Raw genomic sequence first — 26,296 nt, forward strand, 5'->3', positions numbered from 1 at the left:
AGACCAGAGGGAGGCCAGACACGGCCTGGGGCTGCTGGCCGGCCTCCGTGATCTGCTCGGTCACACTGCCATCTAGTGGTAGACGGGCAACAGTGTGTGTGACAAATCCACTAGGACTGAGCAGGCAGTGGGGGAGCCCAAGGCCCGCCAAGCCGCCAGCTGCACAGGTGCTGGGGGTCGGGTGGGGTGTTCTTTTGGATGGTGTGTGTGTGTGTGTGTGTGTGTGTGTGTGAGAGAGAGAGAGAGAGAGAGAGAGAGAGAGAGAGAGGCTGAAAGATGCAGAGACAGGGAGGAGGGGCTGGCAGGGACCAGTCAGAGGGGGGCAGGGAGATGCAGGCAGAACAAAGGGCAGGGAGGGGGGAGCCCTGGCCCCCAGGCACTGGTGCCACACCCTTCAGAAAAGCCGTGGGCACCTCCCTGTGACTTCTCATCCTCAGTCTGAGCATGTCCCCAGGTGGCAGCAGCCACTCCCAGCAAACAAAGGACTTGTCAGGAAAAGAGCTTGCTGGTGTGACTTGTGGGAAAGATAAGCTGTAGGGAGGGATGAGGCTATTCATCTGGGTCCCAGCGTCCCTGCAGCACTGGGCATGGAGCTGGGTCTCGGCAGAGGTGCAGGGATGGTGACGGGCGAGTGCCCTTCACGGCAGGCTCATCCCGACAGATGCCAGGTGGCTCTCTGAGCCGTCTGGATTGTCTTGCCTCACCCAAGCTTGAAAATGGTTCTCACCGTCTGCCCACTTGGATCGCCCTCCCTAGGACTGGCTTGGACCGTGCGCCCACCTTGCTTCCTGGGAGGGGGCAGGTGGCAGGTGGCAGGTGCGGGCCGAGGGGCAGGCGGCCACCAGGCAAAACCCGATTCAACTCAGCAGCTCAGAACCCGGGGCAGGTGGCCTCTCAGCTGTGAGCAGGAAAGTCCAGGGCCGGCTACTAATCGAAGCAGGAATCGGCTTTGTGGACAGCTTTCTGGGCGTTCACAGGGATTTTGCAAAGAGGAAACCGTCTTGGCTGTGATGTGGAAGGAAACGTGGGCCCACAGCATCCCCAGCTGCTGCCGCGTGGAGGCTGGTGGGGGCGGCTGTCCCTGCCCCTTGCCTGTTCAGAGGCTGTTTGGGCACCTGGGCTTCCAGGGCCACATTGTGTGTCTGCAGGGCTGTGCCCTGCACCAGCCAGAGGCACTATGGATGGGACATCCCGCAGGCAGTGGCTTGGTGTGTGTGTGTGTGTGCCAGGGAGGCAGAGGGGCCGGGAAAGCAGCACTTTCAGTGTCTGCGGTGGGAGGTAATGCTGCTTCCTAAGTGTGGGCGTCCCAACCTGGTGTATCGGTTAGCTTGTGCCGTGTAACAGACAGCCCCAAACTTGTGACTTTAAACAATAAGCATGATTGACCCATGAACTGCGACCCTAGGGGTCAGCAGTTTGGGCTGAGACTCACGCATGTCTGCAGGCAGCTGCTGTGGCCCCAAATAAGGACAGCTCTTTGTCATGGCAGGATTTGGGGAGAAGAGGGAAGTGTACCCTAGGTGGTCAGTACCAGATCCGGCCTGTGTTACAGGAAGGGAGAGCGCCTGAGTGGACGGCATGCTGGGAGCTGAACTGTCATCCCTTTGCCTCTTTCCCTCAAGGAACACCAAGCACTATGAGCTGGGGCGGGTCCTTTTGCTTAACAATTTCGTCAGGGTGGAGGATGGGGCGCCAGGTGGGTGTCCAGGACGACGGTGTCCGGGGTCAGCGTGGCCCTGGGGTTCAGGGCGACACATGCTCCTGCCTGATCTCTGGCAGCCGCCCTGGGGTCACTGCTCTCTTGGTGGGGTGTCCCCACAGAGTCGTCTTTAGAACGCTCTGCACGTGGAATTTAGCTAGCAAGACAGAGGATCTAAGTTCTTAATTTCATTTCACTTTTTCACTTTAGGTTTAATTTCAAGGAGCTGGAAGCTGTCCTACGGGACCATGCAGCCTGTAGCAGCTGGTTCTCCAGATGTGGTCCGGGGACCAGCACACCAGCCTCAGCGGCGGCTCCGAGAAACCTCGAGTCTCAGGCCCCCCTCAGATCTGCACAGTCAGGTCCCAGACGGGAACAAGCCCATGTGATTCTGACGCATTTAGGCTTCAGGAGCTCTCGCCAGCCCTGGGTACCCTGCCGTCACGCTGTCCTCTGCACAGGGCCAGGACTTAGTGACACTGAAGTGTAAAACTGGGCCCCTGCGTCGTGCAGTCTTGTGATTTATCAGAGCCAGAGAGCAAAGAGCACATTCATTGCCAGCCGGAGGAAATGTCACGGGTGGCAGGGAACTGGGGATGGAATCACATCTGTTAATTTATGAAAACGCAGTCAGCTATGTAAGGAAGCACAGGGTGTGGTTTCTGCTTTTTCATCGGGAGGGGTGTTGGGTGCCAATGGGACCTGAGGGCCCGGTGGCTGTGGGGGTCTCTGCAGTGGGCGTGGTTGAGGGGCTGGGCAGGTTCCTGGGGGTGGCCTGGGGACCAGCCTCTCCAGATGGCTTGGCTTCATCAGGGAGGGCTGGGGGTGCAGGAGAGAAGTAAGGAGGGAGGGCAGGGAGTGTCTGTGACAGGACCCACCCCCGCTTGGAGCTCTGAGTTCCCGCTGTGCTGCAGCCAAGCATGAGTCAGGACACCTTGGGTGACCTTGGGAGCCTGTTTCTCCATCTGTGCACACTGTCAGCAGCGGTGTGACATGAATGGCATCCCCTCTGCCCCTCGCGTGTCGGGTATGATCACGTGTGGCAGGTGGAGTTCAGCCCCCATCCCACGGGGCCACCAGGGACACTTCCTCTAGACCAGGGGTGTCCAAACTGCGGCCCGCGGGCCAACTGCGGCCCACAATCCATTATTAGTTGGCCCGCAGCAAATTCCAAAAATATGTTTAATTTACTTAAATAAACCAGGTGAGGTAATACGTACTTCACCTCGAGTGAGTGGCCCGGCTGTTTTTGTATTTTACCGCATACGGCACTTGGTAAAAAACATTGAAAAAAGTTTGGACACCCCTGCTCTAGACCATGGGCCCCAAGGGCAGGGGGCGTGTCTCGGTTTCATGCCATGAGGTGTGGTACCCACTTGGCAAGGTATGCTTTCTGGAGGTGCTTGAACCTGTAAACCATGTGAAAGGGTGGTGTGCACCTGCCTTTTCCTCGGGCTGAGGGTCCTTCCCTGCTATCGAATCCCCAAAGCCCGGCTTCTCTAGAAGGTGGGGAACCATGAGGCAGGCCTGGTGTTTGCAAAGCAATGAGTCTCCTCAGAGTAAGAGCTGGAAGGGGGAAGGGTGGGGGTTTCAGCCCAGGCCTGCCAAGGGCGGTCTTCTTTCAGGGATGGTGAGGGCTGGCACGCAGGGTCAGCATGTGTGGGAGGCACCGGGGCTGGCCCCGCCCTGCACAGGGGTCCTGCAGTGACTGCAGGGCTCCTCCAGGGAGGGGCTGCTCCAACTCCATCTGCCCCTTCAGCCCTTGTGACATCACACAGGCACAGCCCGTCTCCTGGAAGCTCTCAGTCCCATGTGAGTTCTCTTCTGGTTGGCACCCAAGCGCCATGAAACTGCTGCTGGCTTGTGAGGTGCAGGAAATCCAATCCTAAGCAGTGGACTTCACACTCCTGGGCGAGGTCGGAGCACTGTCTACAGGTAACTTGCTATGTTCATGTTGTCATTGCCCGATGAGCAGGGCGACAGCAGGGACGAATTTAATAGCCCTGTGAGCGTTTGCCACCTTTGAGAGGTAAGAGAGGGGCCGGCCTGGCTGCTGTGGGCTGATCTTGGGGATGGCTGAGCAAAGGCAGGGGCAGGGTGTCCACAGCCAGGGAGTGGTGACAGGCTCTGGTCCCCACTCTGCTTCGGGTTAAGTCATGTGACTTTGGGCTTAAAAAAAAAAAAATCAAAGAACTGAGCCCATAAGTGAAATAAACTTATATTCAAAAGAAGGGCCACAAGTGAGTGGAACCTGAATTTGTACCAACGCTACGTGGAGCCAGGGAGCTGACACGCTGACGTAGGGCTCCTCCAAATCCCAGCCTAAGTTCCCTCCAGTTTTGCCCCAAAGTTGAATAAGCTTCTTTGATTTCGCTATAAATGCCATACTTTTGGCCAAAGGCTTTTTTAGGACTTACCGCCATTGATGGTGAAAGTCGTGGGAGGTCTTTAACGGGGAGCCATTTGTTCCCACAGTCTTGCGGGTCAAAGGAAAAGCTCTCTTGCCTACAATTCAATTTGTAGACTCACCTTGTGTCTTATTTGAAGACAAACCCAAAGGGGGAACAAAGAGTGAACAGCCCTTGACTGTAAAATTTCAAGACTGTACTTTTTCCATCAGAAGACAATAATTCCTTCATCTCATTGGACTAACAGGTTACAATCCTGCTCTTTTCCGATGAATAAGTTGCAATTTGCAGTAAAAGCGTCAGCATATTCATTACACGTGACAGCCTGGCCTCAATCGTAGCTCCTGCCTTTTAAAGGGGATCTTGTTCCTCTGCAGAGAAGTATTTAAAAGCTAATTTAAGCAGGCGTTGTAAGGGTTTCCAATGACAGATCTAGAAGTACACGCTGCAGGCAGTCTGAGCATGGGGGTGGCTTTCTGGCAGAGTTGGCTCTGCCAGGCTCATATGGACCGTCTGATGGTCCCGTATGGACTCTCCACTGGTCCCTATGGAATATCTACTGGTCCTGTATGGACTGTCTACTGGTCCCTATGGACTATCTACTGGTCCTGTATGGACTCTCGGCTGGTCCCGTATGGACAATTTACTGGTCCCGTATGGACTGTCTACTGGTCCCTATGGACTGTCTATTTGTCCCATATGGACTGTGTGTGGCTGCTGCAGTGCTGTGTGGCAACAGGTCGTAAGCCTGTGAAGCTGGGGGACTCCTGGCCTGACCCTTCGCAGAGGAAATCTGATGACCCTGGTGTGGGGGAGAAGTACTCGAGGAGTATTTGTGGTGACTTTCCTGCTTTGGACTGAGTGGTGCTGGATGAGGGTGACATAAGCACCTGAGCGTTGGTCTCCGTGGGGAATGCGAGGACAGTCACAGACAGCTTGTAGGAGGTCGTGGGAACTACAGAGAGCCCGTGCCTGGGGCACAGTAGGTTTTCCTGGCGCATAGTAGGAAGCCAAGTAGATGGCTTTGCAGTGTAGTTGAGGCTTTCCCACGCTGCCGAGAGGTTAGGAAAGATTTCTCAGACCACTAGTAAAGACTGATATTACATCTAAGTCCATTAATAAACCGGCATTCTAAAATAACGGGCGCTCTTCTGTAAGGTGCCCGAGAATGCTTTGTGAACCCTACACCTGCATGGTTGGCTGGAAATTTCTGCAAGCACGAGAATGTCCCTTCTGAGCCATTCAGTGGCCGATGAGCACGTAAAATGTGGCTCTCATGACCAGGAAACTGAATTCTAAATTTCATCAGACTTAAACGTAAATGCCACATGTGGCAAGTGGTTGCCATGGTCATGCAGCCGCAGACACCCACGGCTAGAATGGGACCTGTGCAGGCTCGGGACCCAGCCCGGAGCCTCTGTCCTAAGCAAGATCTGGTTCTTTGTGTAAAGATAGAGGAGCAGACAAGGGGTGAGTGGCCACAGAGAAGATGGTGGCTGAGTTTTCTGTCCCCCACCCCCACCTCTGTCCCTAGGATTTCTGTTCAGCTGCATTTGGATTTCATCCGCCTTTGAGACTTATCTCTGTGGTTCATCCTCTGTAGTGTTTTACAAAGGTCTCTTTGTTTTTTTCCTGTTATCTCAATGTAACACATTTTAAACACACTTGAATAGCAGAGTCTTCATTGCAAAGGGAGCTTGCCAAGAGGAGGATAAAGCATTAAGGCAACTGTTTCTTGGAAGTAGCTCTAAAGATCCCTTTACCTGTCTCACGTGGAGCTTGCAGGCTGGGGCGTAAACGAGCGGGCATTGCCACGTGGGACGTGGGCTTCCGGGCCCCAAACTGAGTTCACTTCTGCCAGTTAAAACAGATGTGTCCCAATGCCAGATTTCATTTGGAAACACACGTTAGCCTTGAACATTTCTGCCTGTTCTTAGGGTGCACTTCCATGACGTACGTATATGTGTAGCAGTGAGCATGTGAGAGGCACGCTCGCCCAGTGTGAATAACGGCTCTAGCAAATCCTAGTAAATCAGCCTGTGTGTGGACCCTGGATGCCACCCGGGGCTCGGAGGGTGCAGGACGGGTTCTGACCAACTCCATCCAGCGTTAGCTTCGCAGGGCGCTGCTGCACCGGCTGCCATCTCCTGAAGAGCTTTTAATCTATTTATTTTCCAAATGGGAGCATTCATTTCCAAATGGAGTGTTATTCATTTTTTTTTAAAAGAAGTGCTGAATGGAGATATTTTATTGTCTAAATTGAGTGTCAGTGTTTTGGGAGTGGGAGCTTAGAAACCTGAAGCATTGAGATTGCTCCCTGGAGAAAAGGGTGGCGTGCCTTTCTCTCTTGATCTCGTCTCCCTGGAAGCTGCAGCCTCTGGTGCAGGCAGGTCACACGCGTGCTTGGTGCACGTCATGTGAGGCACATCAAAGAGAAAGACGTAAGAAAGCAAAGATGGAAGGGAGCACCGTGCTCTTGCCTGCTGCTCTCTGGCCGGCAGGGAGGCAGAAGGATGGCGCTGTGTGGGCCGTGCCTGGGAGTTGGCAGGACGTCACCTGGGGAGGCGAGGAGAGGCACCTTAATTATGGACTTAGGCAACATGTTCACGTGCTCTGTCCTGCTGCCTGTTCAGCTCGCTGCAGCCGACTGAGAAAACTAAAAAGCTCAGCCTTTTAAAAGGTGTCTGAGCACCCACTTCCAATGTGCGTGTGGGTTTCCCCACCATCAGACAATTCTCTGGACACCAGCTGGGTGTCCTACAATTCAACTCAGGTCTGACACTGTCTACCCAGAGAGCGTCAGGTTCCCCAGGGTAAGGGCTCAGTCCCCCCAGCTGTTCCCTCCTCTTCAGATGCCAATTGAAAGCCCAGATTGCCCCCTGTGCTTCTGACTATCTAGCTGTAAGTCCGAGGTTCCAATGACTCCCTCTTTGGGTTCAATTAATTTGCTAGACAGGCTCACAGAACTCAGAGAAGTAGTTTACTTACTAGACCCCTGGTTTATTATAAAAGCATATAAGTCCGGAACAGCCAGACAGAACAGATGCACAGGGCGAGGGCTGGGGCAGGGGCGAGGGGCTTCCTCTCCAGGAGCTCGCTTCTCCCTGAGACCTCAGTGTCCTCCAACCCGGAAGCTCTCTGAACCCATCCTTTTGGGTTTTTATGGAGGTTTCATTACTAAGGTGATTGAGTCAATCTGTGTCACGGCCACTGAGCTAACCTCCTGCCCCTCTCCACTCACCAGAAATCAGGGGCTGGCACTGAAAGTTACCACGTCTATTCATGGTTGGTTCCCCTGGCAATGAGCCCCCAACCTTAGGTGCGTTCCAAAAGTCACCTCATTAATATAAACCCAGTAGTGGTGGAAAGGGGCTTGTTATGAGTAACAAGACACCCTTTCACCTTTATTCTGAAGAGACTTCAGCAACTGAGGGCTAGAGACCAAATGTTATACACAAGATGCTCCAGGCTCTTATTCTCAGCAAACGCCAAGGGTTTCGGGAGCTGTGAACCAGGAACCATGGACGACCAACTACGGAAGAGAAATGTATCTTGGTCATCAGAATGAGCAAATAGATTTCTTACAAGTTGCAATCTCTCACTTGTCAAAACAATGACTGAGTAAATCAAACACTCTAATCGTCTAAGCAAATGAAATACTCAACAAACCTTTGCTGAGTGCCCGGCATGGTGTGACTATACAGGACGCAGGACAGTCACTAAGCTGCTGGGTCGGGGGAGACTCTGAAAGACCCACCCCAGCTTACCCAGGCCTGGGTCTGTGACCCACACCACCTTTTGGGCCCTGGTCTCATGCTTTGCCCATCTCAGTGTCCGTGCCGCCCGATGGCGAGGCTGGCAGAACTTGTGCAAAATGAGGGTGTCTCCGCTTTGATGAGCTGCCTGGGAATGTTGTGTTGAGGGCTCCAGGAAGAAGGCACATGACGTGAGCCTGTGTGTAGGGCACGTGTCCGCCCCGTGGTGTAGTGTTGGCTGCAGTTTTCCTCACGTGCTGCTGGTGGTCATGGTGGGGGGTGGGCTCTGCACCGTAATCTCTGCTGTGCTTTCCCAGTGCGATCCCACGAAACTTCCTGCGAGGTTAGAAAGTTTCTGTGTCTGTATGGCCCCATACGGCAGCCACAGGTGGCTGCTGAGGACATGAAATGTGGCTACTGCCACGGGGAACCGATTCTTAACTTTAGTTAATTTTAATTAAATCTAAATTTATGAAATAGATGTGTGTGGCCGGTGGCTTCCAGGCTGGACAGTGCAGGTCCAGACAAATGTCATCCAGCTCTGTGGTCCTGGAGCCCGCCCTGCCTCCGTGTTGTCTGACTCCCTCGCCTGCTTCTTCTGCTCAATTCCCAGCTTGGTTCTGCTCCTGCAGGGAGCTCCTGAGGCCCCGAAGCTCACGGGGTGTGTCCTCAGTGCCCACGATGCCGTGAGGACCTCGCAACCATCACCTGCTGATGAGTCTGTCGTGCTTTCCACTGGGAACCCTTGCAGAGCAGGTGTAACCCCAACGCTTGGCTCACTGCGTGGATGTCACTGGAGCTCTCCACACAACTATTGACGGAACAAATGCATCACAAGTGGGTTTGCTCATGTCACAAGCCTTACACAGCGCGTGTGCCAGCCCTGCACTGGGAACTTTCAGGTTGATCATATTTGGACACATCTGGGTGGGAAGCATGGTCCACTTCCCAGCTGTGTGTTCTGGAAAATCTACTTGACCTCTCAAAGAAGCATTTCTTCTTCTGTAAAATGTGAATAATACCAACACCACAGAGTTGTTCCGAGGATTAAAATGAGATAAAATGTTTGGACTGTGCATGACGCCATTGCAAACATGTGACGTTAGCCAATTTCTTCTTCTGTATCTCTTCATCCTCAGGAAGATTTTAGTCCATTCAGGGAACCAGAGTTTCCAAACAGAAAGTGAGTTAGAAAACATTACTCATACATTCATGTATTCAGCAAATGCTTACCGAGCGTCTTGTGTGTGCCGAGCCCTGGACACACCAGTGGACCAAATGAAATTACTGTCCTCACGGGGCACACAGATAGGAGTTAGAGACAGACGGGTTATACAGCAGGTCTCTGTGCCACGGGGACAAAGGTAGGTCGGGTGGGGTATTGGGAGTGCTGGGGAGTTGCTAAGCAAAGGCTCGCTGCCCCCCGCCCCCCAGAAGCCAACACTATGGTCTGGCTTTTGAGAGAAGAACGAGCCTCTATTTGTGAGCTCGGCAAGGAGGCAGGTGGGGCTCACACCTGTCTCCCCGATCCAGGGTTCGGGGCGGGCTTAAGCGGTTTCAGCACCAGACCTCCCTGGACAGTGCACCCTTCGCTCTTGAAAGGGTTCTGGGTTCCGGTTCCGGTGATGTCCTGGTCCTGTGGTTCTGTGTGTGTGTGGGGGCAGTTAAGGGTGCACAAATGTTACTCATGAGTGGGGTAAACTCCCAGTCTTGTTAGAAACAGGACAGGACCAGAATGAGCTGGTTCTGTGGTTACAGGGTGGTGGACACACGCCTGTGAATGGAGGTGTCCCAGTTGGCTACTGCTGGGGTGAGAGTTGAGCAAAGGCTTGAGGAGAATGTGGGAGTGAGCTGCACAGACACTTGGGAACAGCATCCCAGCAGAGGGAACAGCCATTGCAAAGTCACGGAGGCCGAATATGCCTGTAACATTCCATGAAGACGAGGTGGCTGGAGTGGAGGTGGGGAGTAGGAGAGAAGGGGTCAGATGAGGGAGTGTCGTGTGGCCATCGTAAAGGGACCAGCTCTTACTCTGAATTTGGGAACCACTGCAGGGTTTCATGAATCTGGCTTTTGCTTTCGACAGATGGCTCTGGTGCTGTGTTGAGAACAGACTGTACAGAGGGTAGGGTGCCCGTAGGGAGATCAGTGGGGATAGTTTAATGACCCAGGCGAGAGATGAGGATGCCCCCCCCCATCGTGAGCGTGTGTAATGCCTGTAACGCGTGTGTTATACGGATCCTCCGTGTACCCATCGGCCAGCTACAACAATTACCAGCTCATGGCCAGTCATGTTTCACTTACCCGCTTGTTCACTTTGCTCCTTTTCAGAATGTTGAGGAAAATTTTCCAGGTTGTTTTAAAGAATATTCCAGATATGATATATTTTTAAGGTTCTGGATCTAATTGGAAGGTAGACATGATTTTTCGACAAATTGAATGTGAGGTGTAAAGGGAAGTGGGTGAGTGGCCAAGAGGGGAGGACGCAGGGCAGAGCAGGGTCAGGAAGGGCGGGAGCCGAGTAGGGGACGTGCCGGCTGTGAGACTGGATAAGACGTCCGAGGGGAGGTACTTTGGGTGGAGGGTGGAGGTCCGGGAAGGCCATGCTGTTACTGATGGTCGGGATGAGGTTAGAGCCGCGAGGCTGGATGAGATCACTGGAGGATGAGTGGAGCAGGGAGACTCGGGGGGCCCAGGACACCCCAGCAGGAGGGGTCAGGGCAGGACCCACGGAGGAGATGGCGTGGAGCTGCCTGCTCACGTCATGGTTATTTCCAAGTCACTCTGCAGACAGTGCTGTAATTCACAGTCCTGGGAGCAGATTATGGGGGTACTTGTCTGTCTAAAGGAAGGGTCCATTCCATAGGCGAAAGTGTCGTGTTCTGATTAATCGTGTTCCTGCGGTTTCAAGAGCGAGTTAACATCTCATGGGCATTGACTGTTTGTATTTCCTGTCTAAATAAGAAAAATTCTTCCTGAGATAATGGTTTTTATGCACTTTTCTCTTTTCACCAGGAGGGGTAGAAGAAATGGGTAGGACCAAAGGGTCATCCATTGGCTCAGGCGTGGGAGACCCTGGGGCCTGTCGGGACCCCTTGGCCCCCCTTGGCGCTTCTCTCCACCTCTCCATCTCTGTTTTCTCAACTTCAGAATAAGGGTGCCGGACAGTTACCTCCAGCCCGTTATCTCCCTGCAGGGTGATGGCCTGGTACCTGTTCTCTGGGAGGGAGAAATCCTGAGTCTGGTGGTTACAGAGCATCTGTGGGCACCTGTCGCCCACCGTGGGGAGCCCTGCAGGGGTGGGTCCTCCTCTGTACCCCATTTCCAGCCAGGGATCACCACCTAGTGCTCAATAAGTGTTTTTTGAATTGATCCAGACACTATTAAAAGCTAATTATTCCTCTCTAAATTAAAGCTTTTCCCCATTAAAAAAACACTTTGCATTTTGCAGCAGTAGGATTTGTACATTTTAAACACTTCAGAGGAGGCCATGCTCTAATCCCCTGTCTCAGCGTGTTGGTGCAAAGTCACGTTTCATTCAGCCTGAAGGGATCACTGGGTGGGAGGCGCCCGCACACCCACTGGACGATGTGCATGGGGGGACGTCTCAGACCTTGGCGTGGGAGCCAGGAGGACACCTTGCTCACGCACACGGGCGCAGCTGTGCTTCGGTACCTGGACTGAGCACGCCTGGCTTTCTCCTTGCAGGAGCATGGCTGACGCTCCCAGGGAGGGAAAGCTGGCCCGGTGTCCCAACTTCATCCAGCTGATTGACATGGCATCTGAGTCTGTGGGAGGAAAGGTAAGCGGGTCTCTCGACAAGAACAAGACTGAACGAAGCCTTGCTAGGGACGCATCACCATGGCTGAGAGCCTAGTTAGAAAGAAAGGAAATGGGCAGGAGGGTCCTCCTATCTGACGAAGCCCATTACTACAAAAGGCTTCCATAGAATTATTGTTAATTTGGGGGCATTCCAGCGTGGGTAGCATTGCCCTAAGTTTAAAGCAAAAAGACACTTTGCACTTGTGTGAGAAGAGTCCACTGTCCCTCTGTTTGTTTTTTCTTAAATTTACCTGTCAGTGGTACATGAATATAGTATGAGAGTCACCTGGACAACATGTGAACACTGTGCAAGTGTTACCTCAGCAATTGCAGAGGACTGAGGTACCGTCAGTGTACAAAGGACTGAGGTACCTGAGTGTGCAGAGGACTGAGGTACCTGAGTGAGTGTGCAGAGGACTGAGGTACCTGAGTGAGTGTGCAGAGGACTGAGGTACCTGAGTGAGTGTGCAGAGGACTGAGGTACCTGAGTGAGTGTGCAGAGGACTGAGGTACCGTCAATGTGCAAAGGACTGAGGTACCCGAGTGTGCAGAGGACTGAGGTACCTGACTGTGCAGAGGACTGAGGTTCCCAAGTGTGCAGAGGACTGAGGTACCGTCAGTGTGCAAAGGACTGAGGTACCCGAGTGTGCAGAGGACTGAGGTACCTGAGTGAGTGTGCAGAGGACTGAGGTACCTGAGTGAGTGTGCAGAGGACTGAGGTACCTGAGTGTGCAGAGGACTGAGGTACCTGAGTGTGCAGAGGACTGAGGTACCTGAGTGTGCAGAGGACTAAAGTACCCAAGTGTGCAGAGGACTGAGGTACCGTCAGTGTGCAGAGGACTGAGGTACCTGACTGTGCAGAGGACTGAGGTACCCGAGTGTGCAGAAGACTGAGGTTCCCGAGTGTGCAGAGGACTGAGGTTCCCGAGTGTGCAGAGGACTGAGGTACAAGCTGCGTGCGAAATTGCTAAGATACCAGTAATGTGCAAGGCGCTGTGTATGGTGGAAGGAAAGACCCAAGCCTCCCCTCAGGAAGCTTATGCTCTGCCAGGGAGCTGAGTGGAAAGTGCAGACCAGAGCCGTCATTAAGCCTGGGAGCATGCTATTGGAGCGCCTCTACTCCAGCCCTGGGCACCAGCCAGGCAGGGGGTGGGGGAAGTGACCTGTTGGAAGGACTAACCAGCACGTGAAGCTCTAAGTGGGGGAGGGGGCTGGCAAGGCAAAGAAAGGGGGAGCGGCCGTTTCAGACAGGATGCTGAGAAGGGGCCTGGCAAGCTCCAGTGGGTTTAGTGTTTCTGGAACCGTCCAGGGTTTGTGGGGCAGTGGGGGTGGAGCCTGTGGAGGTAGGAGAGGCCCCCTGTGCCCCGTGAGGGTTTCTTCCCCGGAGCCAGTGAAAGATGCTGAGTAGGGGAAGGACTCACCTGTGCTTCGCCCGGAGTGATTCTCAGGGGCAGGCCCATCCCGACAAGTAGCGACTCCCCTGCATTGACCATCCAAACCACCCGCAGCCCCAAAACAGTGAGGTCCTGGCCTACCCTGTAGGTTCTGGTCTGCACTCGGACACCAGTAGGCTGGGTCCCCTCCAGACTGTAGCAGTGAGTGGGGCCTGGGTTCGAAAGGGTGACCAGCAGCCGGTTTTGCTTGGCAAAATCTGCTTTACAGCTGCTTTCTTAGTGTAATTTGGAGCACACCACCTCACTCTCAAACCCGTCTTGCTCTGGTCGACCAGTTACCAGCCATCCTCCCTGCAGGGCATCCCCCTGTGAGCCCAAAGCACAGGTGTGGCTACTGCTCTGTCAGTGCAAGGGTCACAAAGCCCAAGGTCCTCATCCTTGAAAGGAAGAAAGTTGGTGAATTATCTTCCCAAGCGTAAGAAGTTAGCACTTTTGCATCCAGATGGTAAAGGGGATTAAGAAAAAAGGGTGGGAAGAAAAGATTAAGCAGGGAGACAAGCAATGAAATCGAAAGATTTAAAAAGCATCTCGGCTTAATTGCATATTGTTTCTCTTCCCCCAGGCAATTGCACGGTTTCTTTTTACTGCATCTCATAATGTTTCACTAGGGCATGAAATAAAATGGTTTTTAATTTATGGTTATTTTATCTTTACTTCTCTCTTTATTTGTCTAGATTTTATTTGCAACAGATGACTTTTTTGCTCCTGCAGAGAACCTTATAAAGGTATAGTAAATCGGCGTTCTGCGGTGGGGACGCTGGTGTAGTGTGATGGACGCAGCCAGTTAATTAAAACCCTCCCGCTCACTTGGGGTGGGAGTCACGTGATGCGTCCCAATGAATTAGCATTTTAGAACAATAGGCACATGTAGAAATCAGCATCCACTCAGGCTAAGACATAACAGACACAGACGGGGACATGACACGGGGATTTGGGACCACATTGCTTTGTGGGGGAAGCTACTGACATCCTCTGTCGAATGTGGAGGTCATAATTTGCATTGGGAAGAAAAACGGCACACATCTTGAATTTTTTGGAAAATGTCTTACCTGTGTAATTATGGACGTGTAGGACATGTTTTTTTAGAAAAGGCACAGAGAAAATACTGACAAACATAGGGAAAAAATGGAGGCTCTCGTTGGAACTCTGCTATCTGTTCCACCAGTGTGAGGGGCGAGAATTGTTGCGAGGGGGAGGCAGACGCAGGCGCACACACAATTAACGCTGGGACAGGTGGGCTGCAGCAAGAGTCTCCACTGGTGGGCGGTGTGCTGGCCTCCTCGGTGGTTACTGCCCGTCTGGTCACTCTGGTAAATTGGTCGCTCTTCCTGGGCAGGAGCTGGCCAGGTCCCCACATGGTGAAGTCTGATACTGATCTGGCACCTGTACACTTACTCCTCAGAGAAAACCGTAAGGAAATGAGGGACCAGATGCCGACTCACTCGTTCTAGGTCACTAGAGCAGCTAGCAAGTGTCAGAGGCCCCCATTTTACCACTTGCCTACCTTTGAAACATGTAAACGCATGCGTGCCCGGCCTGAGCTATCCCCCAGATTCACACACTTGCACAGTAGGCACAGATGTGTAGAAAATATTAGTTCCGGTGTTGATTGGAGGGGAGAAACCAACCTAAGTGTCCATCAATCTGGACTCGATAAGCACGTAAGGATCTTCCAGGTTGAGAATGTGGCGACGCGCTGGCAACCAGAGAAGGCCATGCGTGTTATATGCACATGAGACATGTTCAAGGTTGTGAAGAGCTCGGCTTGGGAAGTGGGTGTGAGAGAATGGGCCTTATTTCTTCCATTACACTTGAGTGTATATATGTTCTCTCTCTATACACACTAAACGTACATACGTACACTCACACTTGCAAATCACTTAAGCTATATAAATACATATATACACCTTCTCCTTTTTGGAAAAGAGAGAAGGTTACAGGTAACGCTAAAGCCCTTTTACCTCCAGCTCTAATGCCAGCCCGTTCCTTCCCTTTGTGGAATTAATGGTGCTATAAGATTGGTGTATTCTTCTAATATATTATGTACTTTTAAATAAATATATCCATATCCATGTCTAGGAAATAATACTGCTTTTTATTTTTAAATTTGTACACATACTGTCATAAAAGATTGAGCATTCTTCAAACGTGCTTTCCCCCTGGTGTTCGTGTGCCCCGTCCACCCTGGTGCAGAGGTCCGGGGACCCCTTAACTGCCGGATGACAATGGACCAGGGTGTGGGCCCATCCCCCCATGCACGTTTAGGTTGCTTCCACTTGAACTGTCGTGAACGTCCGTGTGCATGTGTGTGTTCACCCCGGGGTCTGGCCTTTGGTTTCCTTTTCGCTTCTTTAAGAATGTATTTGTCACCGTAAGGTGAGTACCCTGCGTGACAGTACTGCCACCAGTCAGGCAACATTCTCTCCAGTCCCCTCATGCCTTTGCGTCTTAATCCAGTTGCCATGGCAGCTACAGCAACAACACACCTAAAATGACCCACCTGCCACCAAAGCTAAACTAAGCACCAGGAAGCTTGGGGTCTGAGTGGCCTGGTGTTTATGTGGGTGGTGTACCCCTCCTCTCGCTGAGTTCAGGCCAAAGCTTCACAGCTCCTTAACAAAGGAACAGCTGGAGGGTGGGACCAAAATGCCACCAAGTTTGGTATAATATTGCTAACCAAATCTGGGGCACTTACTGTGCCAGGCGTGACTTAACATTTTAATGCTTGCAGTGGCCCAGGAGGAGGACAGTGTTGTCCCCTCTGACACACGAAGAAACTGAGGCACAAGAGGCTGAGGACTTCGCGCTGGGCCCTTGCCTTAGGGAGTACATAGCGCGTGTGTGGGACCCCTGGTTGGGCCACCAGCAGCGGCTCCCTGGGAGCCCTGCCCAGGCCCACCACCTACCGCTTGTCTGTGACTTTGTCCTTTCCCTGTGCACCTGTGGGCAGATGTCCCTAAGCAGAGACGGAAGCCCCGCCTCCTCGCACGGGACTTGATGTGACAGGGAAAAGGTCCTCCATTCTCGGCCACCTGCCAAGAGCCACACAATTTCCGAGTCTGCGCTGCTCAAGGGCTTTTCAGCCCTTCAAGAAGAGGTGGTGTGGGCTCAGCCATTTGTCTCAGGGCCCATGGGACTGAACTGAGCCCCACGCTGGCTTCTGTGACTTGAGTCCACGCTTTCGCTCAGGTGGCCTGAGCAGTGCAGCGCGCTGGGGTTAAGCTTTCAGCTGGACCCGAGCACCTGGCCTGCTCTCCACGCAACTTTGGCTGAATTCCTTGTTAAACAGTGTTGTCTGGGTTGCTTAGGAGAGCTGTCCTTTCTCTTTGTTCCGGTGGCATTTTGGGAGGCACCTAGCCTGCAGAGGGAGTCGTATCATCTGTGGGGCCCGGGGATTTTGGGTTTTACCCACAGCTGTCGTGGCTGGTTCTGTGCGCTGAGGCCACAGAGTGGAGTTTCTTTGTCTGAAGGCGATAGGTACAAAGGAGGCACCGGATTAGGAAAGGGGTTCTGTGCAGGAAGGGAGGGGCAGACACTCCCATGCCTACTGAGGATGCCCCTAGGGTCCCCGTTTGCACGGCCCGTCTGTCCTTTTGGGGCAAAGGTAATATGCGGGGAGCCCAGGCTCACGCGTGAATGTTAATTGTTGATTTGTTGTACTTCTTGGCTTTAGAGTGACAGTCCACGTTTTAAAGAGCATGAATACACTGAGTTTGGGAAATGGATGGATGGATGGGAGACCAGAAGGAAAAGGATGCCAGGTAATAAGACGGTGACTCTCTTTGTTCAATACTGAGACATTTGAAAACAGGGGCTGTTGGAAAGCTGGGGTCCGTTTTGGGTCACTTTTAACATGTGACCCTTGGAATGCTCTGTCATCGCAGATGTCCCTTCTGAACATTGGCCTCTAGAATTCAGGAAGGGGTAGTGGAGACCTGGTCATCTGTGCATCACCAGGCAAAAAGGAGTTGCAACACCTTGGTGGGAAGGTGAGAACACGATGACGGCCGTGGAAGAGGGGAGAGCAACGTGCAGACATTATTCTCATCCGGTCTCCAGGGCTCTCTGTAGGAGTGGTTCTCATCCCCATTTCACTGCTAGGGAAACAGGCTCATTACTTTAGCCCAGGTCATATGCTGCTAAGAAAAGCCAGGAAACGAACCAAGAGCTGCCCTATGCCCCTGCACGTGCTATCTCTTATGTCACCTTAAGATGTCACCTTTATTCATTGCTACTTATCAGTCTCAATGAAGATACACCTTTTAAAGTTGAACACTGCTTGTAAAAGCAAACGAAGCCAGCATTTGGCTAATAATAACAGGTGGGTGTTTCGTTTGTTTGTTTGTTTTTTCTGTTCCAAGCACTACAGAAATATTGGCTATTTCTAATTTTCTACATTCCTGTGGCACTCCAGGCATTATTGCCTTCTAGTACATCTGGACATTTTAAGAGGGCCTGTAGCAGACTGCGAGAACTACCCATGACATACAGACTTGAAGAAGTTGTAGACTTTAGCAGGCCACCGGGGGCGATCTGGGAGGGGGCACGAGGAAACCCCCAAAGCCGAAGGTGGACAATAAACGTGGTGTTTCCAGGAGACCCTGGTTTACACTGAACACAGGCTGAGCTGGGCTGGGGGCTCGCTCCAGCTCTGTCACATGTCAGCTTGTGGACGCTCATCTCCTGCCTGACTTGCAGTGGGACAAATAGGGCTCTGAGAGGCCGGACGATCTGCCAAGGACACACAGGAAATGACCAGTTTGGAGTCAGCATGGGGTCTCTGAATCCAGGGGTTCATGTGGGGACGGTGGCCCCCTGTGCCCACGTTGTGACAGGTCTTACAGCCACAGCTGAGAGTTAACTGTGCACGTTTTCCTGTGGCGGGAGGAGGGTGTCCCTGCTGTTCCTTTGCAGGTCAGCTCCCTTTGGTCCCTGCTTCATGGGCCGAGCTCGCCCTAACGGGGATGTTCTGTCCTTTCCGTCCTGTAGGTCACGACTGGTGCGTCATCAAGCTGGGGATACAAGGCGTCATCAGGGGCTTCGACGTAGACATTTCTCACTTCACGGGAGACTACGCTCCTCGAATTTCAATTCAAGCAGCACACTTGGAAGGAGGTGACTTGGGAACCACTGGCCCCAGGATGAGCATTGTGGGGTCACGAGGCCCCGTCCCCTGACTGTGCATTTCTCACCCAGACGTGTCCAGCAACTTGTTGAGGCCACGTTGCTGCCTGCCACACAGCTTTCAAGCTCCGATTCCCAGCAGAGTGCTCTGTGGTGTTTGATTTTTAGCTTCCCAATGTTCTCTGACCCCATTTCTATACCACTGTCCTCACACTCAGAGGCCTCACCCAGAGGCACCTGTATGTGTGTGGTGAGCAGGGGTGCGGGGCAGGGGGTGGGCTGTCTGGACGAGTTGGGCCCCACGGCCCCAGCCCCACTCAGTTCTCCCAGGGTCATGGTGACGCAGCAGCTGTGGGGTTTCAGCAGGTTCCTTCCTGTGTCTTGAACGCTGGGCCACACCTATCACACAGGCTCTTCACGTTGGACCAGCCTTTATATTCCTTTAGTTGGCATTACCTGACATTGGCCCCAGAACAGACATTTTAGAAATATGTGCCGTATGTGTGTGTATGGACACGCACTTAGGGAAGACGAGCCACGTCAGTTGGCAAGTTTGCACTAAAAGCCCTGTGGGTGTGGATGAGCTCTGCTCCTGAGAGCTGGGCAACCTGAAACCTTAAGTGACGATGGGAGAGAGGTTATTGTACAAGCAGGAAATGGCTGGTGACAAATGGGTAAGAGTCTGTCGGCCCATCACTTGTGCGCAGTGCTTCTGTTTCTGAACTGCCCGAGGAGCAGTTCTAAGGATGCCACCAGGGAGGGAGTGTTTCTGGAACGGCCCTGGCAATATTCCAGCTTCTGAAAACTCTAGCCAAGTGATAAACTTGGTGACGTGTGACTTAACGTGGAGCCGATATTTGCTCTTCTGAAGCAAACGGGCTACCAAATGTATTGCACTGCTTTTGAAATTACCGATAGTGTTTCAAATATTGAGCAACTTCAACAGGTGTGTCTATTACTTTGACCATCTGGGACTTGGATGTAAGAGACACTATCGTTAGTAAAATGAAAATTGCCATCCAACCGCCCGAGAGAGAGCATATCCCTTTTGATCTTGAACACGAACTGTAACCCAAACGGTCACTCTCCCTTCAGATGAAGGAGCACAGATGCCTCAGCGAGGAGAGAGGACGGGCACTGCAGCCACCCCCCAGGAGCTGGCCGCTGTTGCTGAGGTACGCCTTCCAGGTCAGGGCTTGTCAGGGCAGCAGGGACGTGGTCCCCACGCCTGGCCCTGGGAGGTGGTGGCACATGCAGCCCTGCCTGTCTCTCCTCACTTACCACCCATGCCACCTTGCAGACGTTCCGTGAGTGGCTTCTGCAACCCGGCACGAGGGAGTGTGCCGGGTGTAGTGCTTCTCACAGCTCAGTCTGCTTCCCCAGCCACCTGCAAAGTGCTGCCCCCGATTGGAATGAATGCAGAAACTGACAGAGTTTAAATACGTTTTATGGGAATTGGTCAAAGTAACTTCAGGCCTGATGAACTTAATGAAACAAACACTTGGGCTGGTGTTTTGCTGCGTTCTTGTTTTTTAATGTTTATATGTCCAGAATTAACTTACGTTGTGCTTTACAAAAGCATTGATCCATAGCAGACTAGGGAATAAAGAACCGGCCCTTCTGTTTGAGAAGCACTGAGCTGCAGAAAACTGTTGCAGGCTCAGGCGAACCAAGTGAGGCCAGGTCTTGGGGTCCATGGGAAGAGCCCCGGACTTTATTTGAATGTTCACATCACCATCTTGGTTTCTTCTCTCTAAGAATCCTCAAGACGAGGCATTTGGAGAAATCTCAGATGCTGTCTTTTTTCCTCACTCTCCCTGCCCCGCCCCTGCCACCATCAGGGGCTGTTTTCATCAGGGTGAAAGAAACCAGGGCCTTATTCTGTTTATTAAACCTGGGACTGGATCTTTATTAGTATTTTTATTAAAGTGTTCCATTAGGCATCCATCGTTAATTTTTATTCTGAGAATTTCTACCCGATAACCACCCCCAGCTGCTAGGGGGAAAGAATTTATTGTTCCCTGGAGCCATTGCTAACATTGTTATATTTATTGCCAGCTGAAGTCCAACGACTGGGATTATTTGGTTCCCATGACAGAGCTTGAACCCGGGAAGCCTGCTTCCGGCCACAATTATTTTCTTGTTAATTCCCATCAGAGATGGACTCACATAAGACTCAACATTTTCCCAGGTAAATATGACGTGGACCCATCTCCAGGTCTATGGCTTCTTTACTTAACATTGGCATGTTTGAAAAATATAAAATGAAGTCACCCTTTCTTTCTTGGTCACTGGTCTCTCTAGCACTTTAAGATCATAATTTGCCCTTTTTGTTCTCTAGGAAATCCTTGTTTTAACACAGCCGTTCATAGGCAGTTATCGAGAAACTATCACGCCGGTTAGGGTGCGGTGGAACTAACTGCATTAGCTTAGATACCGCCTAGGAATTTCTCACAGGTATATTGCAGTTGAAGTGTTATGTACAAGTCACCCTCATTTTGTCTTATTTAATAGTTTTATTGTAATTCACATAACATGTAATTCGCCCACTTAAAGTATACAGTTCAGTGCTTTATAGTTATGTAGGTACATGGTTTAAAGTCTGTGTAAATATATAGTATTGTGCAACCATCACCACAGTCAACTTGAGAACATTTTTATCACCTCAAAAAAGAAATCCCACATCCTTCAGCTGTCAGCCCTCCCCCCAACCCCCCTCCCCCCCAGCTCTAAGCAACCATTAACCTGCTTTCTGTCTCAGTACACTTGACTATTCTGGATATTTCATATACATGGTCTTTTGTGACTGGCTTCTTTCACTTGGCATAATATTGTCAAGGCTCATCCATGTTTGCCACGTATCCGTACTTCATTCCTTTTTATGGCCGAATAATATTTCATTGAAGGGATGGACCATGCTGTTTATCCACTCATCAGGTGATAGGCATTTGGATGGTTGCCACCTGTGGGCTGCTATGAATAATGCAATGAATAATACACATTCCTGTACACGTTATTCTGTGGACGTATGTCTTCATTTGGGTCTGTATGCAGGATTGGAATTGTTGGGTTGTATGTCAGCTCTGTTTTTAATTGTTTGAGGAAGTGGCTGCACCATTGTACTTCGTACCAGCAGCGTATGAGGCTTCCAATTTCTCCACATCCTCACCAACACGTGTTATCATCTGCCTTTTGGATTATGGCCACCCCAGGGGATGCGAAGGGCTCTCTCATTGTGGTTTTGATTTGCTTTTCCCTGATGATGAACGATAAGGGGCATCTTTTCGGGGGCTTACTTGGCCATGTGTCTATTTTCTTTGGAAAAATGTTTATTCAGAGCTTTTCCTGTTCTTAAATTGGGTTTTTGTCTTTCATTATTGCATTATAACAGTTTTTTGTGTATTCTAAAATACAGATCCTTTACCCGATATATGCAAATATTCTCTCCCATTCTGTTGGATGTCTTTGCCCTTTGTCAACGATGTCTTTGGAGGCACAACAGTTTTTAATTTTGATGAATTTTAACTTCGTGTTTTTTTCTTTTGTTGCTTGTGCTGTTGGAGTCATATCTAGGAAATCATTGTCAAATGTGAGGTCATGAAGAAAACCTAGATGTTTTCTTTGAAGAGTTTTATCCTGTTAGCTCTTAGATTTAGGTCTTTGATCCACTTTGAGTTAATTGTTGTATTGCCGCAAGGCAAGGATTCAGCTTCATTCTGTTGCGTGTGGATACCTGGTTTTTGAGACCAGCTGTTGAAAAGACTCTTCTTTCCCACTGAATGACAGGCACACTGGTCAACAAGTAGTTGACTCATAGACACTCTGCACTTTAATTTCTTTAATCATTTTTTCACGATTTTATTTTTATTTCTTTTTAGAAACATTACTCTCATACAGCTCTCCTTTCTTTTCCCCGTTGTGGTGGCACTATTGTTATACAAAGTACATCTATCAATGCTAAAAACCCAATTAATTATATAATTTTGTTACAATTATACAATTTCATGTCTTCTAAAGAAGCCGAGAGAAGACAGGTATGCGAGTATGTACTTACATTTATTTAAGGTTTGGTATATTAACCTTCCTACTTGTCATTTCTGGGTTTCTTCATTTGTTCCTCTGGATTTGAGTGCCATTGTGCAGTCATTTCCTGAGCTCAGTATAGCTGTACTCCCAACAGCCTCCTTTTTGCTGTTCCTGGTAAATGAATTACGCACAGATTACATATAAGCCCCACAATACACTGTGTACGTCTTATTTTATATTAGTGCTTTTTAAAGCACTTAAGGCAGAGGAAAGATGCTTTTATACTGTCTCTTAGGATAATGACATACTCACTTTTCCAATGCTCTGTTTCTTCATGGTTACCTACTGGCTGTAGCATTTTAGCGACATCTATTTAACCCCCCACTAGGAGTCTTCTGATGTTGCTTTCCAGGGAGGTGCAGGCTTGGGCGCCCCCAGTGACCCTGAGATGACAATTTGGGCCCAGATTTCTTTGACTCTTTCCCTAACCACACCCACAATTAGCTCACTAATTGACACCTGATTGCTGTTTTTTCAAAACTACCCTGGGCATAAATTGCTCCCCATACCAATCCAATTAACTCTGGGTTTCTTTGAAGTGATGGTTTTTTAGTATATGTGCTGCCGAAGCGAGCACAAGTGATCGTTTTTCTGAGGTTGGTGTTTGAGATTTGTCCTGATCCCAGAAGCCTTCTCTGAGCTCTGCCTTGTTCTTTCCAACAGTCCGTCTGGCTTACTGTCTAGACTAGTTTTACAGTTTATGGAGATCTCAAATGAATCTACCGGTCCCCTCTTAGCAGCTTTTCAGAGCATCCTGAGGCTTAAACTTCTCCTTACTCTGTGGCAGTGAACTCAGTGTATTGGGAAGAGATTTGGAGCTCTGCTCCATGACCTGCTCTGGAGCTGGGGTGTGCTTCTCCGTCAGTGACACGCCTGCTCTAGGAGCTGGGTGCTCAGTGGAGGGGCACACGGGGCTTGTCTCTCGGGGGAAGCTCTGCTTTGTGAACGGAGACACTGGTGGTGATGGCCCCAAAATCTCAGGGGGGCTGTGAGCGCATAGAGCCCAGGAATGGGGACTGGGTGGAAGATAGGTGCCCCCTCTTCTCAACCATGCTCACCTGGGACTTAACCTCCGCGACAGGCAGACCGGCAGAATGAGAAAGGGTGATGTCCGGCCCTTCCCAGGAAGAAAGCCCGCTCACTGGCAGTGGGGCCGAGGGAGACCTGGGTGCCTGGCTGTAGCCGTCTGCGGTGGACTCGCCACCTCACGGACGTGGGAGGAGGAAGGGAAGGTGCTGACCTGTGTCCAGTACCAGGCTGTCACTCTTCTTAGTGAGTTTTAGTAGATTTTCTTGAATAAATGTTGCTTCGTTTGCTGTGTGTCCGTAGGGCTATTTCCAGAGACTTTATTTAAGTGGCTGTTGTTTTGTTTTTCTCTCTAACTCTCACCAGCTTCACTGGGGATCTTTTGACCCTCACTTTAGATGCAGTGTATTTCTGGTTATAATGCTTTAAAGTAAGACCTCAGCATGTAAAGATGAACATATGTTGGCTGAGATTGCGTGCTTACAGTCTAGCTTCTGCTGAATGACTCTGTGTATTTGCCAGGAGTTTATGCCAATGCAGCCTGGTTTTATTGATTACAAATATCAAGATTTCTACTGTTATGCTGAAATAATTTCAGATTACTCAGTTTCACCAAATCTTCCATGTAAAAATACATAGGGCTTGGTTTCAGTAGACTACCCGATTAATGATTTTGAGTTTCTGTATAAAAAAGCTTGGCTTCCCCCTTCTGGGAAGTAATTTGTTTATTCAAACAAATAAAAAGCCTTCACTTTATTGGAATCAGACAATGTGCGTTGATCGTGTTAGCTATTTGCTGCCCTGTATGCCTAGACTCAGGCTGCTGTGGTTCTCAGGAGGAATTTGATTTTGTGAATATTAACCTTTTGTATTCTCAACTGCATTGCTAAGCAATGTATTGTTGGAAAAATTAAAATGTAAGTCTCCTGTATGAGTGTGTGTGGGATTTAGCAACGCTCATTTCTAGCACCAAACATTATATCTATGGTGAATTTCCCATTGCTTTTTGACTTTCCTGGAGTTCTAAATTCCAATATATATATAAAAGCACCTACTATGTGCCAGGACTGATTCTAGGTAGAGATGATGCAGAAGTGAACAAGATAGGCAATTGTTCTGGCCTTCAAAGATTGTACGTTCTGGTTTTGGGAGACATATTAGAAGGGACTTAAATAAAAAATGAGACCCTTTCAGACTGCGATTAGAGTTATGGAGGAAATATGTGGGAGCAGACAGAAGACTGACCCTGGGGACCGAGGCAGGGCCAGGCCGAGTAGGAAGATGAGTCAGGGAGTGAGAGGGAAGGCCTTCCGAGGCCGTGCACCTAAGTTGAGAGCTTAGAACAACAAGTGGTCTTTTGGGGAGCCCCGAAAGTTGTTCCCAGACAAAGGTCTTGGGGCAGCGGGTTTGGCGTGTTTGAGAACCACAGCAGGTAAGTGTGGAGGGCTTTCGTGGTTTACGATCCACACACAGCTGCTTTTCCAAATAAAAAATAACTAAGACCCCTTTTGGTTTCAGATGGTGGAATTGCACGTCTTAGGGTATATGGTATTGGACAAAGAGACTGGACCGCAACTGACCCCAAAGAACCACTGGACCTGGTGGCCATCGCTTTTGGGGGTGCCTGCGTAGGGTTCAGTAATGCACATTTTGGGCACCCAAACAAAATGATAGGTGAGATGCCATTCTAGAGGCTGGCTTTTATTTGGGGTATCTGGGAACCAGCATTAAACACCCCAGTTTGGTGAGAATAATTTAAAAGGAAGGGGCCACTCAAAGAATGGGAGTGGATGAAATCAGTCGTCTGTACCTGCCCATTTATACAATAAAAGGACAGGCCCCATTTTCTCATGCTTTTGCATGTCTAACAATCAAATTTTGTTGGGAGTCACCATATGCAAAGAATACATGTATGGAAAAACTTTCTGCATTATATTAACTTTTTAGAAAGGGTAGCTAGCATATTTAAAGCTGTAACGGTGTGTCCACCTGAGGGCTGGGGGCTGGGATGTACCAAAAGTGTCTTCTTTGATCGAGTGGGAGGGGAGTCGTTTGTGGATCAGAGTTGAGGCTGAGGGCTGCTCCCACGAAAGGATGGGTGACAGCCTCCGGGACACGCCAACACGTCTGCTTCCGCTTCTTATCAGTTTGTCCACTTACTTAACTATTAGGAACCACAGTCGTCCCAGGGGCCTGAGTGTTCATGTCAGTACTATTTGGGCATTCTTTCCCTCCTGGCAGGTCGCTGTGGTAAGCCAAATTATTATCAGGGCATAACTTTTATGTTTTAAGGCCCTACATCCGAGCCAGTGGGTGGTGCCAGGCCAATCGGCCTGTTGGTCATTACAAGGGCCTCTCCGTCCTCCTCTCTTTCAGCTGTCTGCCAGTGAGAGTCACACGTTCGACAGCCTCACCCTAGAGCTCCAGGATGTCATCACCCACGCGAGGCTCACCATTAGCCCAGACGGGGGCGTCGGCCGCCTGCGGCTCAGGGGCTTCCCCAGCTCCATCTGCCTCCTGCGCCCCCGGGAGCAGCCCATTATGAGGTTCTCAGTGAAGACGGGGTTCAGATCCAACCTGTGACCCCGACACCAAGCTGTGTGGGGTCACATGCTCTTTCAGTTCCATTCTTCTCTGACGTGTTCTCAACACCTGAACCTTAAGAAGTTTCTGGCAATTAATCTTTTTAAGATCAATAGGATTCCTGGTGATTTAATAAAGTGGTCACTCTCCCCACTGAGAGCTGTATTGAATGCTGCCACGAAGTAGCATGGCAGTTTGAAAATGTGGCTGCGAATGGCGGGTGACCGCTTAAGGATGACGTATTTTTAACTCTACAGGAAGTGGATATCTATAGTTATCAATATTCTGTCCTTTCTGTATGTCCATCCAGCGGGTCATACCTACATAGCCTAGTATCTG

The 26,296-nt window shown here is 50.5% G+C and overlaps 1 protein-coding gene across 1 annotated transcript; it reads left to right on the forward strand.

Annotated features, from left to right (window-relative positions):
* The first annotated feature begins 94 nt into the window (after positions 1-94).
* Positions 95-26,110, forward strand: ALLC (allantoicase). Its single transcript, XM_074333903.1, has 11 exons — positions 95-167; positions 1,910-2,337; positions 3,478-3,634; positions 11,571-11,664; positions 13,813-13,863; positions 16,812-16,899; positions 18,128-18,253; positions 19,358-19,437; positions 20,321-20,453; positions 24,893-25,048; positions 25,725-26,110. Exons 4-11 carry the CDS (start codon positions 11,575-11,577, stop codon positions 25,955-25,957), a joined length of 957 nt encoding a protein of 318 aa, XP_074190004.1. The 5' UTR covers positions 95-167; positions 1,910-2,337; positions 3,478-3,634; positions 11,571-11,574; the 3' UTR covers positions 25,958-26,110.
* Positions 26,111-26,296: the final 186 nt, after the last annotated feature.

Source organism: Rhinolophus sinicus, linkage group LG05, assembly GCF_036562045.2.
Source record: "Rhinolophus sinicus isolate RSC01 linkage group LG05, ASM3656204v1, whole genome shotgun sequence".
Lineage (NCBI taxonomy): Eukaryota > Metazoa > Chordata > Mammalia > Chiroptera > Rhinolophidae > Rhinolophus > Rhinolophus sinicus.